This window comes from Epinephelus moara, chromosome 4 (assembly GCF_006386435.1).
Source record: "Epinephelus moara isolate mb chromosome 4, YSFRI_EMoa_1.0, whole genome shotgun sequence".
In the NCBI taxonomy this organism is placed as follows: domain Eukaryota; kingdom Metazoa; phylum Chordata; class Actinopteri; order Perciformes; family Serranidae; genus Epinephelus; species Epinephelus moara.
The window spans coordinates 25,725,802-25,740,889 of NC_065509.1; the positions used below are offsets into that span (position 1 = coordinate 25,725,802).

Genomic DNA, 15,088 nt, shown 5'->3' on the forward strand with positions numbered 1-15,088 from the left:
TGAAATGGGCCATTCTGCCTAGGGAGTACTTTAAATACTTAAACTATATTTTATTTATAATACTTTTCGTGAAAATTTGAATGCAGGACTTTTAACTGTAACATTTTAACAGTCTGCTCTCTGTATTTTCATCTCAATCCTACAACAGTCCAACTTCGACTTTTATTTTGAAAGTCTACTAGCTCTGCTTATGGGGCGTTGATTGGCTAACGGCTGGAGAATTTCAAGCTAAGTCCCGCCTCCCCTCGGCGTCTTGGCCAATGACGTGTCACTAAACAATATGAGGAAGAAGATGTCTTTCATTGTAGTAACTCGTTGGACGTTATCATTCATATACAAGCAGGATGGCGAGTCCGGGTGAGCCTTCTTTCTACCTCTCACGCTGAAACAAGACTCATTTAACCAACTGCAGCTTATCTGTACTCTAATAACGATATAGAACATCCTTAATGTTGGTTAGTTAGCGCTAAAGAGTTAGCTAATACTCGTTTAGCTAGAGTAACGTTACCTGTCGCAGGTAAAGTGGCATTAACAGGAGCTATATTAACGATTAATGTTGACGGTGGGTGCTTAGTTGTATTAAGGTAACTGTCACGCGCACAGATTCTCTAACTGGTGAATATTAAATGAGGAAACAAATCGATTAATCTATGAATGTTTACTAATCATTTCTTAATATGCATCATCAGAATGACTCAGCACAATTAAAGTGTTTTTGTGCTCAAACCGGAAGTTACAAGTCTCTTCAGGGAATGGAAGCAACACCCAACAAACTGATTTAATAAACATGATGCGTGTATTCATACCATAACCTGTTACATCAAAGGCCAGTTGGGTTATTGTGCTTTCACTCCTTATTTTTGAACACACACACACACGGTCTGATAAGAAAAAGTATGTGTGCCAACATGAGGGAGCAATCTTCTAGAGAGGAATGTACTCTTAAGGTAGAGGTGGACATCATGAGTTTAAAAAAAAAAAAAAATCGGCATTCAGCTCCTTTGTATCCCAGACTGGCTCCAGATCTCCTTATTCATCACCTAAACTATTCTCAACTAATTAAAACCAAATGGCACTTTAATCTGTTTTGTTCTCCTGATACCGATTCTGATACCTCAAGATATTTTCCAAGTACTAGGCTTAATACTAGTGCGCACTTTTTCCTTAAATTCAAAATCTGTATACCCCATTGTGTGGAACCTATTGGGATACTTTTTATGTGAGGTACTGATGGGGGAACCAAGTATGATGACATTTAATAACACTGACTAACAAACTATAGGCTATTTAAAGATATATTATGTAACTTTTTTTTTGCATAAAAATGTCTGAAAACAACTAGACCACTGTTATATATTTTGTTTAGGTGTGTACTTACAAGGTTCCAAACATTTTCAACAATGTTCAAACTCAGAGAAATCTGTAAATTTATTGATTTGGTCACCTGTCGGTCGCGTCATGTCCCCTTTGCACATGCATCAGGGTTGTGGTTGTCTGTCAGAAGCTGTCATAAATGGACTTTTTATGGAGTTTTAAGCCTCATTGTTACGATTTACTTTTAAAATCTTGTTCGTTTTTTAACGATATGTTTTAACCGGGTGAAGGATTTTAGTCATTGAACATTTAAATCATAATTTATCAGAGAAAGAAGCTAAGCAAACCTAAGTGGCAATTTGGCTTCAGCCCCTGCTGTGCCGAACAGCGTCAGAGAAACACTGATTTTTGGTGTGAAACTTCTTTATTCAGTGTTTTTAGCAGTTTTAATCGCCTGGCCCATTTGATTTGGAGACATCTGCTGATAATTCGGCTCCCAGTAAATATGATGAACACTCAGGGAATCCTAACCAGGAGAAACTGACCGCAATGACAGCACTGAGACCCCATAGCTGCAGAAACTTACATGTTGTTCCTTTAATGTTGATTGTGCCACATCATGGGTGTGATTATTATCAGGCTGTATGCACTCTTGTACCACAGTGTTCAGGTGCACACACCAGAGAAAGTAAGAGTAAGTAAGAGTTAGTAATGAAATCTTATGTCAGACTGGTATCTGACTGACCTGTGTTAATAAAAATAAGTGAGTGCTGCAGTTTTCTGGGAGTTCAACAAAGGCTTATCAGACTTAGCAGAGCCTTTAATGTGTTTTCTCTCTCATTGCCAGTCACCAAGGAGATCTCCTATGAGGATCTGAAAGCTCTTCTGGGAAAGAGTCAGAATCTCCTCCTCATTGATGTTCGCACTAAAGAGGAGGTTGATAAAGGACAAATTCCAGGATCCATTCACATGCCAGGTGAGCTTCATTTAAATGCCTTTTCACAGAGGGGAAAAGATCTGTTCATCATCTGTCATTTATTTCATCTTGAAATGTTTTTCTGCCTTCTCCTCCTCCTGCCTTTATTCATCCAGTTGATACAGTAGAGACTGCTCTTGCACTGACGCCAGAAGAATTCAAGGCCAAGTATGGAGTAACCAAGCCACCGTTGGACGCGCCAGAGCTGGTGTTTCACTGCCAGATGGGAAAGCGAGGGGGAATGGCCACAAACAAGGCCTCCGAACTTGGATACGTGAAGTGAATAAGTTATTGGTTACTATACATAGGACACACACACGCACACACACACATGTGCACATACATACAGCCCATCCTGTTTTTTAACAGACAGCCCAAATCAACAACTTGTGTACACTTGAGAACAATTTTGTGTACTCTGTTCACTCACAGAAATATTGCCTTCAAGCGTTGGCTCTACATGTATTACTTCTTCTTATTGTTGTCTCTCTGTTTTCTGTTTCAGTGCACGTAACTATGCAGGGGGATACCAGGAGTGGTCTGCGAAAGAGGGAAAATGATTCCCGCTAAAGGAAGCCTCTCATTATACAAATAGGCACTGTGAAAGCTAGACAGACAAAATGTTTTTATAGTGTTTTGTTTTCATACTTTGTTTTCATACATACTAACATGTTTGAATAGATACAAATAAGTAAATTATGCTATCTACTCAGATTGACACGTGTTTGTGGGGATCATTTGCATGAGATGAATGTCTAAACATGCAATAACTGGAGAAAAAAAACACAGTGGTCAGTGATCAAATGTAGTACAGGCAGGATATAGCACCAAAAAGTCAGCTGAGGAAGACTGTGAGACGTGGTTTAAAGCTCAAGAAAATGCTTGTGAGTGGATGTTTTTGTAAGATTTTGTCCTTTTGTCCTACTAAAATTTGGTTTGGTTTAATGACAAGAAGAGGTGCATAATAATAGGATTACACATACTCAGTATAGGAAAGATTCTGAGCACTCACAGCATTTTTTAGACCATATCTAGGAAGAACTAAAATATAATAAATATGGATACATCTGATTGAATATGAAAGTATAAAGCAGTAGCATGTATGCAGGGTTGTTTTTATTATTTCACAATCAAGGGTTTTTGGACCTAATGGGGGTTTTTCCCCAGTTTTTTAGACAGTTTTTATTTAATTTTATTTTATTTACCAAGTTTTTTTCCAACTTTATTCAGAGCAGTGATTTATACAAAGTCAGACATCATTTGTAAAAAAAAAAAAAAAAAAAGAATTGACAGACTGAAATGGACAAATAACAAAGATAAAACAAACAAGCAGACAGCATTTAAGTAGGAGACAAATGGCAACAAGAAAGCAGATTACAATGATAGGTGGTCAATATACTTTTCTTGTTATTCACATGTTAAAAGACATCATTAAAAGAAAATCTACCAAAAAAACTCTTAAACAGGAGGATGAATTCCTTTATTGTCATTGTCACAGACGTTACAACGAAAGTGTTCAAAAGTCTGATTGCCCATGGATAGAAGGTGCTTCTAAGCCAGTTTGCCCTGCTCTCCAATACCCTGTATCACTTCCCAGAGGGCAGGAGATTGAAGAGGCCATGGCCTGGGTGGGATGGGTCAGACAGGATCTTCTTGGCCCTGTTTAGCACTCGGGTATTTGCTATGTCTTCCAACGAGGTCAGAGGGCAGCCAATAATTCGCTGCGCTGATTTAATGACCCCTTGCAGGGCTTTCCTGTCCTTGGCTGTGCAGCCTGGGTACCATATAGTGAGGCAGTATGTCAGCACACTTTCTATGGTGGAACAGTAGAAGCAGTAGGTGCACATCCAGGTCACATTTCCTTAGCAGTCTTAGGAAGTGTAGCCTCTGCTGGTCCTTTCCGACTACCGCTGACGTGTTGGTGTACCACGTTAGGTTATCAGCCACATGCACCCCAAGAAATTTAAAAGAGGAGACTCTCTCCACACAGATGCCCTCTATCTGTAGTGGGGCAGGGTCAGGTCTCTTCCTCCTCCAGTCCATCACCATCTCCTTGGTTTTGCTGGCATTCAGCAGGAGGTTATTCGCTGAGCACCAGGCTGCGAGCCTCTGGACCTCCTCCCTGTATGCTGTCTCATCACCGCCAGAGATGAGGCCCACCACTGTTGTGTCGTCTGCAAATTTGACAATGGTGTTAGAGTGGTGGAGGGGGGCACAGTCGTATGTGTATAGGGCATACAGGAAAGGGCTTAGCACACAGCCCTGAGGCGAACCTGTGCTCAGTGTCCGAGTGGTGGATGTTAGGGTCCCAAACCTCACTGTCTGTGGCTGGTCCATCAGGAAGCTGTTTATCCAATCACAGGTGAGGGGTGGGAATCCCAGGTCAGTTAGCTTCTGGAAGAGGATGTTCGGCAATATGGTGTTGAATGCCGAACTGAAATCAACAAACAGCATCCTGACATAGTTCCCCAACCCCTCTGTGTGGCCCACAGCAGTGTGGAGGACGGTGGCTATGGCATCTGCTGTTGACCTGTTTGCCTTATAGGTAAACTGGTGCTGGTTGAAGTTCTGGGGGAGGCAGGACTTGAGGTGGGGCAGGACGAGCCTCTCAAAGTACTTCATGACCACAGAGATCAGTGCCACTGGTCTGTAGTCATTAAGGCTGCTTCTGGAGGCTTTCTTGGGCACAGGAACGATGGTGGCTGTTTTCAGGCACAATGGAACAGTGGCCTGTTTCAGGGAGATGTTAAAGATCCTTGTTAGGACCTCTGACAGCTGGTCAGTGCAGGCCTTCAGTACTTTGCCCAGTACCCCATCTGGGCCTGCTGCTTTGTGTTCGTTCACAGCTCTCAGAACCCTTCATGCTGTTGATGATCATGCAAATTCAATGAATTAACAACTTTCAAAATAAAAAAAAAATACCATCTTTGAATTTGAACTTTACAGAGTGACCAATGTGTCCAAAACTGAACAGACTGAACAAACAAATCAGGTTCATTGTTGCAAAATCTGTATTGTTCATCTTAGTCAGCAAATCTTGACACCATTACATTAGAGGGGAAGAAGTTGTGCAAGAAACATTAACAAAGTTTGGCTTTTGGAGTTTATGGGTTTATGACCTCAGCATTTTGAAATTCCTGACTATGGTCCTGTGCTGCTTTCAGGAGCTCTATAACGATGGGAAAAGACAATGTAAATTCTACAAATGTGTTATTGATTTATCTACTGTATTGTCCTCGTTTTACTTGTAAGGTATTACCAGTTATTTTACAGATTTAACACCTCTGCTGGCTGTTATTTAAAGTGTGTAGAAATTTGTATATTGTTTAACAGGGAGATATACTGTGACTACATGAGTGGGCCAGGCACGCGCGCAATCTGACCACCAGCGCGTGCTACTCAGTGCGTGCCTGGCAGGTAAACTGCTTCAGTTAGCTAAAGATGCTCAAAGAAATACAGCAGGTAATGTAAATTAGAGTTATTCTAGCTAGAAACATAAAGTTTATATGGTTAAAATATTGTCTTATTGACAGTTTGTCTCTACTCATTATTGATAAAATAAGAACTGGTTATCAAAGGTTTGAAGCTAGCTAGCTAACAGGTTATAGTTTAAGCTAGCATTAGCTAAAGTAAGAGTTGGTGTTTTTAAATACCACTGCAGGTGTTGCGGTTGGTCATGCTTTTTGGTAAGCACAGACAACACCCTTGCTTTAAGACTACAGGAGGACTTTTGGTGCTTTTGTGGACTGAAACAGGAGAGTCTGTTCAAAGTATAAACTGCACTGGTAAGTTTAAAACCACCACATCATGGTCTCATAATCTAAACTGCTTCATCAGGATGAACCACTTGTGACATTTAAGTGCCTAAAAGTATTCCATTTTGTCAGATAGAAATATTAAAGTTGAGGCCATGTGCTTGAGCAGCAAATCTAACAGGAATATAGTATACATTTGATTTCCACTATTTAAATTTACTTGTAAAATATAGTTGAATAACTGTTAAGTGGAAAAAATGTGTCAAAACACTGATACATTGAGCAGTCTTATTCACAAGCACCTGTATACTACCAGGTTGTAGATAGTTGCAACTGTCATAGGTGGAAGAAGTATTAAAATCCTCTACTTTAGTCAGTGTAGAAATGCCACAGTAAAACAAATATTAAAAGTAAAAGTCCTGAATTCAGAAAGGGTTGGAAATTAGCGCCAGCCACCAGCCATATTCTGGTAAAATATGAAAATGGCTGCTGGATTTACTTCACTCACCAGCCTACAAAACAATGTTAATCTGTTGAGTTGCTGGTAGATTTTGTAGACCACCAGCCACAGTGGCAGATGGTTCATTTCGGTTCAGAAGTTCATTTCCAACCCTTTTCAAAATGTTACTGAAGTTAAAGTAGAGAAGCGTTATCAGCAAAATGTACTTAAAGTATCAAAAGTAAAAGTTCTCAGTATGCAGAATGGCTTTAGGAGTGTTAGTGTTTGTCTTTGTTAGTATGTCTACATGTGTTTGCAGTAATTGGTGAGTAAAGGGGGGGAAATGTGTTATATTAATTTAGGATATTACATTATTCTGTTTTTATCTCAAAGAAATACATGTAAGAATATTTTATGTTGTAGTTCATCAATGTTTTATTATGAGTTCAGTAACTATAAGTGTTAGGGATTCACAATGTTGGATTTTTTGCTGATATCTGATATGCCAGTATGTAACAACTCATTTGACTGATAACAGTTCTGATATTGATATATCAACTTTTTTCCCTCCCTTAATTAAGTGATCATCAAGTCTCTTCTGTAGTGAAATTAATGTTATATTATACATGCATACTTTTATTGTGATGGCCCACTAGCAGAGCCATGAAATACAGTGCTTTTCAATGTATGTAATATTCATACATTGTGAAAAATAGGAGAAAGCATGTTGGCCGGTTCTTTTAGTTTATTTTAAAGTCGATATTGGCCAATCCCAATGATGTACCAATATTATCATGCATACCTTATAAGTGTCAAATAAATGTAGTGAAGAAGTACAATATTTGCCTCTGAGATGAAGTGGAGCAGAAGTATTAAGTAGCATTATATACTCAAGTAAAGAACAACAATATTAAGTAAATGTACTTAGTTACATTCCACCACTTGCAATAGCAGTGTCATACATTTTAGGCTGTTTCAATAAAAATAGCAAACACTGGTAAACAACAAAAGCTAACACTGGTAACCATCAATATGGAAAGCGTATAGATATCCATCCAGTACGAAAACAGAACAGATCACCACAATAAAATAATTTTAAAAAATGAATTAGTCACACCAGTAGGCATTTATTTTGACTAATTTCAGCTTGCACTTGATTGCTTGAAAAACCTTGGTTATAGATAAAAAGGGAAGTGACAGCAGCTGTGATTTCTAGGATATAAAGCATGCAATGTACAGAAAGTGTTTTAACAGTGTTCGCATCTGTGGTGCAGTTGCAGCTGCTGGTCCCTGGTGTACAGGGATTAAAATGAAAGCACTCCAACCTGGTATGTACACACACACTTGATATGTACACAACTCTTAAGCTTTTGTACACTTCATCACCGTCTTTCACTACATTAGTCCTCAGAGACTTGAAGGAGAGCATGTTCCCCTCTTCATGGCCGTGTCCTTTGCCTGACCCTGAAGAGCTGGGTGCCTTCACCGACCTGTATGGTTCCCTCAAAATACTCCTGTCTTTTCAGGTACAAACAATAGTCTCCTTCACTATAAGGACTGATATTAGAGCCTGAGTATTTTCTTTATATTAAGCACAAGATATTTGGGTGGAATCACTTTACTAATTGTAGTAGCTGGACGAAGCTTACCCAGATGTCAACGATTAATGCTACACTTTTAGTTTAGTATATTTCCTTCTACTTCCAATGTGATTACTGATAGATGATCAGGGTGAGCCTGTGGATGACATATAATCTCTGTCTATATCTTTGCATTACACAGATGAAAGATGAAAGACTTTTCAGTCCAGAGTGGTGCGCTCGTATAGAAACGTTCCTACATGCGTTCAGTTTGGCTAACGCTAAGGTAGGATCTGTTTCCCTCTGACATGTACCTACAGGATAGTGGTAAATTAAGTAGCAAAATTTGACTGCCCTTTATTTCCACAGATCAAAATCCAACTTAAATTCAAATTCAGTCAGCAGATCTTTCAGCGAGACTTTAGGTATGACTACCAGCTTTCCAGTTTAAGCTCAAAGATTTACTTTCTTGGAGGTCAAGCACATTTCTCATTTGTTGGATTATTTCATGATGAAACTCTTTTGCTTAACTAAGTTGTGTTTTTGAATTATGTTTAGCTTCTGTATACATTTGACACACTCAATGTATTGGTTAATTCATTCACTCTGTATTACACAGAAATGATCTATTTTGTCTCGTAAAGTGTGTATTAGAAATTTACTTAAAAATAAAAAGTGATCATTTCCCTCACAGCAGTAGATCTGATTTTACTAGTGGCTGTTTGTGGCTTTATGAGTTACAACATAATAACAAACACAAAAACTTAATACTCTAGCCAGGCGTCCTCTGCCTTCTGTTTTTATGATGTGCTAACATCATCGTTCATATTCCTGCAGAGCGAAGATGACGAGTAAAGTTTCATGGGCAAACCAACCAGCACTGATCTTGGATGTCACCTCTAGTGCAAGGTCAGTAATGCTGTTTTTGATATTATTTAAGGTGTGGTTGTTTGTGTGGATCAGTGTTGTCTCAATTCTCTTAGTAGCAGATGTGTAAACAAAATAATCTTTTCCTCATCTATTAATGCAACACAAAGATGTTGAAAATAAATGTACAGGTGTGTTTAGCACCTCCAAATCTGTTGAGGTGGTTGGGCATCTGATCAGGATGCATCCTGGGCGCCTCCAGCTGGAGGTGTTTCGGGGACACATCCCACTGGTAGGAGGCCCCGGGGCAGACCCAGAACACACTGGAGGGATTACATATCTCATCTGGCCTGGGAACGCCTTGGGGTCTCCCAGGAGGAAGGGGAAAGCGTTGCTGGGGAGAGGGACGTGGTGCTTTATTCGGCCTGCTGCCCCCGCGACCCGGCCCCGGATAAGCAGATGAAAATGGATGGATGGAGGTATGTTCACTGTTGTTTATAGAAAGTGATTTTGTCTTCTTGGGTTTAAAGGCCTCCAGAGTGTGTGAAGAAAGGATGCTGGTGTCAGGGAGGACACCCTGTCCTCGGAGGCAGATTGCCACTCAGCATCCCACCTGAAGTCATGGACCAGGGCCTGTTCGGGGAGCTCAGCATCCAGCTTGTTACACTCCTGAGCCCCTGTGTGCTGCAGTACCCTAATCTGGCAACACAACTTACTCACATTCAGATATCCTTTGCTGATTTTATGTTTTATTTTAAGTTTGTGTGTGGTTTTCATGGACAGGATCTCTAGGCATGGCCAAGTTATTTTTATAGATGGTTTGGTTCAGCTGTAATCATCAGACCATCATTTCCAGTGCGCACTGGGATGGTTTGTATTGTGGAGGCAGATGGGAAGGTCAGCACCTCCAATCTGAGGCCATGGCGCTGTGCTGGAAAATGGTGCATTGCTCCCACATTGGAAGTGAGTTCACTGAGTTCAAGTACTTTTAACAACTGAAACTTGTAAAACACAACTCTCCACATGAGAGGCCATAAAAAGTACAATTAGAATAATGCATTTGTAATTTACAATATAAGTATTATAATACAATTTCACAGTACACAGAAGAGAGTATTGTCGTCAACAATACATCGTCAACAGTCTTACCAGGGTTGTGTTGTGTTGAAAAGAAATAGCTTGAAAGACATGTTGTCCGACCACATTTGTAATCAACAGTGTTTATAGTTGTTCCAAACAGCTAAACACGAATGCCCAGGGAAAAGCTGTTTGTCATAGAGAGGGCGGAGACGCAGTATTGTTTAGATATGGGGATGACGGTGCACATTCTCAGTCAGTCTCTCCTAATTGTTCACATAAAACTAAAATAGTTATCTGTAAAAAGGGAGCTACGGTTCAAACCCACCTTACTTTCTTACTCCACACAGCCAGCCAATCATGACATAAAATGGGTGTGACTGTTTGTTCAGAAAGTTACAAACCAAACCTCGATCTACAAACCAAAACCTCAAGGTCGTAAGCTTTAATGATCAAAACAATGAAATCAGACATCTTGGGCGGAAATCAGTATGACTGCTACTCCTTTGTGTTGACTTAGTTGCTCGGGCATCTGATTTGGATTAGTCTTCCTTGACTTCACATGTGTCTAAGTGCTGGTATGCGGCCCCAGTAATGTCCCTTTCACTGGGCCCTCCACCTTCTTCCAGAACCTCCCTTCTCATTTGGACTGTCAGGAACTTGGCCTGCACGGTCTTCACTGCTCGTCCTCCAAAGGTACACAACAGTCACTGATAAGAACAAAACATACTGATGGCCAGTTTAGGTCATTTCCTAGAGGAACTGTGAGAACCTTTTCTCCTGAACAGGGTAAAAATAAAAGCCCCGGACAGTTAATCCTGTCTTAAAAGGCAGAATTTCGGAAACATTTTATGAGGCCTGAAATGAACCAGACTAATTTCAACCACCTGGGTTTATTTGTTAGAGAATGAGCACACAGCCCTGGCCTGCAGCTGCCTATAAAAACTTTAATGGATCACAAAGGCCGCTGATTTGAATTATATGAATGAAACCACACCGAACAATAGAAGTAGAAGAAGAACACACACACAGAATACAATAACAAAAACCTCAGAGTGACACGGAGAAAAGGCTCCAACGCTGCAATTCTGGGCTCCAGCAGTGAAATGATTGTCATTGCATTACATAAATCTGTCTCCTGTGAATTCATTCACATGCAACTAATCTTCTTTAGTGTCTTATTGTTATTGCGTACAGTTAGTTATGATGCAAGAGGCGTTGTGCAGTCACTGTGCAAAACATTCTCACAGAGATTTTGGGGTGGAGAAAGGGTTTATAATGTGTTAAAAGTTCCTCTCTTTTACTAGAAATCAGTGTTAATATTTGGCATATTTTCCTTAGACTGTGATGTCACCCTGACCTTAACTAAGTAGGTGTAGCTGCCAACATTTTATCATGCCTTATAAAGAAATACTTCATGTGTGTACTGCTGTGGATGAGAGTGTCAGCAAAACTTATTTTAGTCACCCAAAAGAAGAACTTATTTAAAAAAACACATTTAAAATTGATGCCATATTTAGAGTATTTTTACCACTTTACCTTGCCATCAGATTTCCCTTTCTGACGGGGAGCTGGAGCCATTATCTATGCTCTCTTCAAAGCCACCAGATTCCTTTGGCAAAAACGGAAATTTTACCTTGCAGAACACGCTGCCTGCTGGTCTACCGCTTTATCAATCGGTTAGTTTGTTTGTGTTATTGTGTGACTTTGGTGTTTTAAAGGGTTCGTTCAGATTCACCAAAGACACCCAATAACACAAACTAAGTAAGTGATTGAGGCAGTGGTAAAACAGCAGCTCCTGTGTTCTGCAAGGTTAAATTACTATTACTGTCAAAGGAGTTTGGTGGCTTTGAAGACAGCATAGACGGATATAAGAGTTTGAAAAAGTGGAAAAATTTAACATTAAAAAAAGAGGAGAAAGTTTAAAATTTTTGCAGGGGTGATCAACATTAGTGTTTTATCTGATATGTTTTTTAAAAAAGACTATCCAGGCAACATAACACCTTCCCAAAATTAATTTTTCAACTGCAGACACAACCATAATTCTTAGGAGCATTTTCTTTGTACCTACAAATATGGTTTGGAAATGGTTCTCGTGAAAATGATTGAATGTACTTGACAACCAGGTGGTTGGTCTTCATTGAAAAAAACCATCTACTCCTTGTGTGTCCAGACAGTCAGCCTTTCTAAATGTAATTCTGCCTTCTTCGATGTTTAATCTAGGCCTTAATTTAGTCCTGCAGTAACTAGAGATTTTCTGTCGGGCAGGCGGTGAAGTTAATTAAAGACGAGGCTAAAGCTAGGATTATTCTAAAACGTGTGAGTGAGCTGATTAGGTCTAAATTGGTTCAGTGGGAAGGGACACTTTGTCTGGAGTGTAGCTTAATCATCCGTTAATAATCTTGGTATTACTTAAAAAATGGCTGATTTCCATAGCTGATTTCTCAGAAACTGCCATTGCATAATAAGCATTTCTTGTCCTTGTAGATTAAACAATGAATCACAACCATGAGTAAAACCACAGGCATCGGAAATCACAAGCAGCTTACTCATTCACAATACAGAATGTAAACAGAAAAAGGAGCCATAACACAGTCTGTGCTGGTATTTGGAGAGAAGAGGATCCATACCTCAGAATTGTTGTTGTTTTACACCCAAGAAAAGATTTTGTAAACATCTGTTAGCTTGTTAAACTAAAGGGAACTCAGGTTTTAAAGCTAGAGCTGTAAAACCAAATGTAACAATTACTTGCTCAACCCCAAGGTGCGTCTTCCATTACCCTGATATTACGCACATGTTGGGATTGTTGATCCCCACAGCTGTACCAGTGTAGACCTGCAGTGTGTTTATCATTTTGACTGAATATCGTCACTAATGATCATGTTTTCCTCCCATTTCCTCTCATTTTTTTTACTCCGCAAAACATGTTGTAACATCCTCTCTGCAGATCTTGTGCACAGCGGAGGCACTGTGTACACAGTAGAGCAAGAAAACAGTGAGGACCCAGAGCAAGAAACAGTGCAGCAGGGTCTCCTGCTTTTCCTGTCCCTGCAGCACAGTGACCCCTTCACCTGCCAGCTCTCTGATATGATGGGTGAGAGACAGCTGCATGTCTAATCACAATGCACTGCACTGAAATTGGTCTTTCTCATTTTTTTTCTCTCTCTTTGATCCTCCCACAGCCACAGAGGTGCTGATAGAGCGCCACCTGGAGGATATTCTGAGCAACAACAGGCAGGCAGTCACATCAGCTGTGCAGACCGAGCTGCAGAACACGCTGAAAGCCCAAAATCACAGAAAAAAGGCAAGTCTGACACACACACACACACATACACACTGGAGAGCAAAGTTTTTTTTAATCACTGTTTAATGTTAATTTTATAATTTACATTTTTATATTATTGGTGTTAGTAGCATTAGGTAGTTACAGTGGGCCCCAGTGCACGCTATTATGCACATATCATCTTGTCACAGGCTCAGAGACTTGACACTGAATAACATCAACACACATATTACCCAACAATCATCATTACATAACTGTATATGACAAAAAAAATACCAAAGAAAATTATGAATTATTAATTTAATTTAACAATTTTAAAAGTTGATTTATATAGAATAGTACAGTAAATATAACTAAATATCTTTGGGTCATGGACAAAACAAGACATTTGAGGACGTCATATTGAGCTTTGGGAAACACTGATTGACATTTTTCACCATTTTCCGACATTTTATAAACCAAATAATGAAATGATAAAACAAGAAAATAATCAACAGTGAAAATAATTATCAGCTGCAGCCCTAAAGATGTTACACATTTGCACGTTGGGCTGTTGTTGAATTTGAAGATGTCACCTCTGGGCTTTGGGAGATTTTAATGGTCATTGTCCATTATTTTCTGACATTTTATAAATCAAACGATTAATCAGTTAATTGGAAAAAATTATCAGTTCTTTAATGAAAATATCTAAATAGGCCTAATAGTGTATGTTTGGCTGTTAAGGACCAGGAGAAGCTGCGTTCAGCTGCTGAGGTGATTCTCAGTTCGTCCATCAGTATTGTGAGCTGCAGCAGTAACATGGACTTCAGAAACGCCTGTCTGAACAGGATGAAGGTGTGAAAAGATATAGTTATAGTCTCTGCAGATACAGTTCATTCTAAAATAAAAGAGTCATTCACTTCAACAACTCTCATAATTTAACACTGGCAAAGATGTTATGTGCGACACTGTAAACACACTTATATACATGTATGCGTGTTGATCGTGTGACAAAAGTCAGATGTGCATCCATAATGTATGTGTTTGTCAGGTGCGTGACACTCACAACCTGTCAGCCTCCCTCCGTGAATCACTGAGGAGGGTGACATCATGGAAATTCACTCCCAGGGGCAGGTGCTACTCAGCCCAGGTGAGTGGGATGTTTGTTGTTCACTAACACCAACCGGTTACTATAGCAGCACCTCAATAATCCTCAATTTTATACCGCGTCATTACTTTCACAGGTGGAAGAACATCCTGAGAGCGATGATGAGCCCACAAGAACAGAAATCTGAGCGTGTCCTTGTTTGTCTTGGAAGAGTTTATGGAAGACTGTGGAAGTAGAATATTTTTGCAGTTTAAAGTAGGGCAGCAGTGCATGTTGTAAATGTGCTGGTGATAAAGATATCTATTTAACCTTTAATTTAACAAATACACAGTTCTTATCAACGTTTGGGTGTGACACCAGATGTTTCCTTAAGACAGCGATTTATATTAGTTAAATTTGCCTTAAACCCTTAAATAAAAACAAATAAACACCTTTATTATTTAATATTAAATATTGCATCATTTAGTAATAGTTCATACTATTGTTTGTGGCTGTACAACAAGTTAAGCAAGGATAACCAGTCTGGTTTAACATATTTTCGACAGGTCTGAGGGCTGACACTAAATAAACATTCTCATGGTGACCACAAGATGGCGGTAGAGGCTTTTATTTTTGTAGCGCTGCTCACTTCCGCTTACTATTGTTTTGAGATGTGACGTATGTCCGGCCGCCAACACCGGCAGCACTTTTTCGCGGTAAAATCATAAACT

The 15,088-nt window shown here is 39.6% G+C and overlaps 2 protein-coding genes across 5 annotated transcripts; both read left to right on the forward strand.

Moving 5' to 3' along the window:
• The first annotated feature begins 247 nt into the window (after window positions 1-247).
• Window positions 248-3,004, forward strand: tstd1 (thiosulfate sulfurtransferase like domain containing 1). The gene is made up of 4 exons (XM_050041940.1): window positions 248-357; window positions 2,162-2,290; window positions 2,407-2,569; window positions 2,796-3,004. The coding sequence occupies exons 1-4, from the start codon at window positions 345-347 to the stop codon at window positions 2,848-2,850; spliced, it is 360 nt and encodes a 119-aa protein (XP_049897897.1). The 5' UTR covers window positions 248-344; the 3' UTR covers window positions 2,851-3,004.
• Window positions 3,005-7,598: 4,594 nt separating this feature from the next.
• Window positions 7,599-14,966, forward strand: zgc:195212 (DUF4554 domain-containing protein). Of its 4 annotated transcripts, XM_050041936.1 has the most exons (12): window positions 7,599-7,812; window positions 7,889-8,010; window positions 8,267-8,350; window positions 8,434-8,489; window positions 8,902-8,973; window positions 9,462-9,657; window positions 10,581-10,704; window positions 12,956-13,102; window positions 13,191-13,312; window positions 14,015-14,125; window positions 14,322-14,420; window positions 14,515-14,966. In XM_050041936.1, exons 1-12 carry the CDS (start codon window positions 7,716-7,718, stop codon window positions 14,563-14,565), a joined length of 1,281 nt encoding a protein of 426 aa, XP_049897893.1. In that variant the 5' UTR covers window positions 7,599-7,715; the 3' UTR covers window positions 14,566-14,966. The 4 variants fall into 4 exon arrangements, with proteins under 4 accessions (XP_049897893.1, XP_049897894.1, XP_049897895.1 ...); XM_050041937.1 differs by lacking the exon at window positions 14,015-14,125; XM_050041938.1 differs by lacking the exons at window positions 8,267-8,350; window positions 8,434-8,489 and having other exon boundaries at window positions 7,674-7,812.
• The last annotated feature ends 122 nt before the right edge of the window (window positions 14,967-15,088 follow it).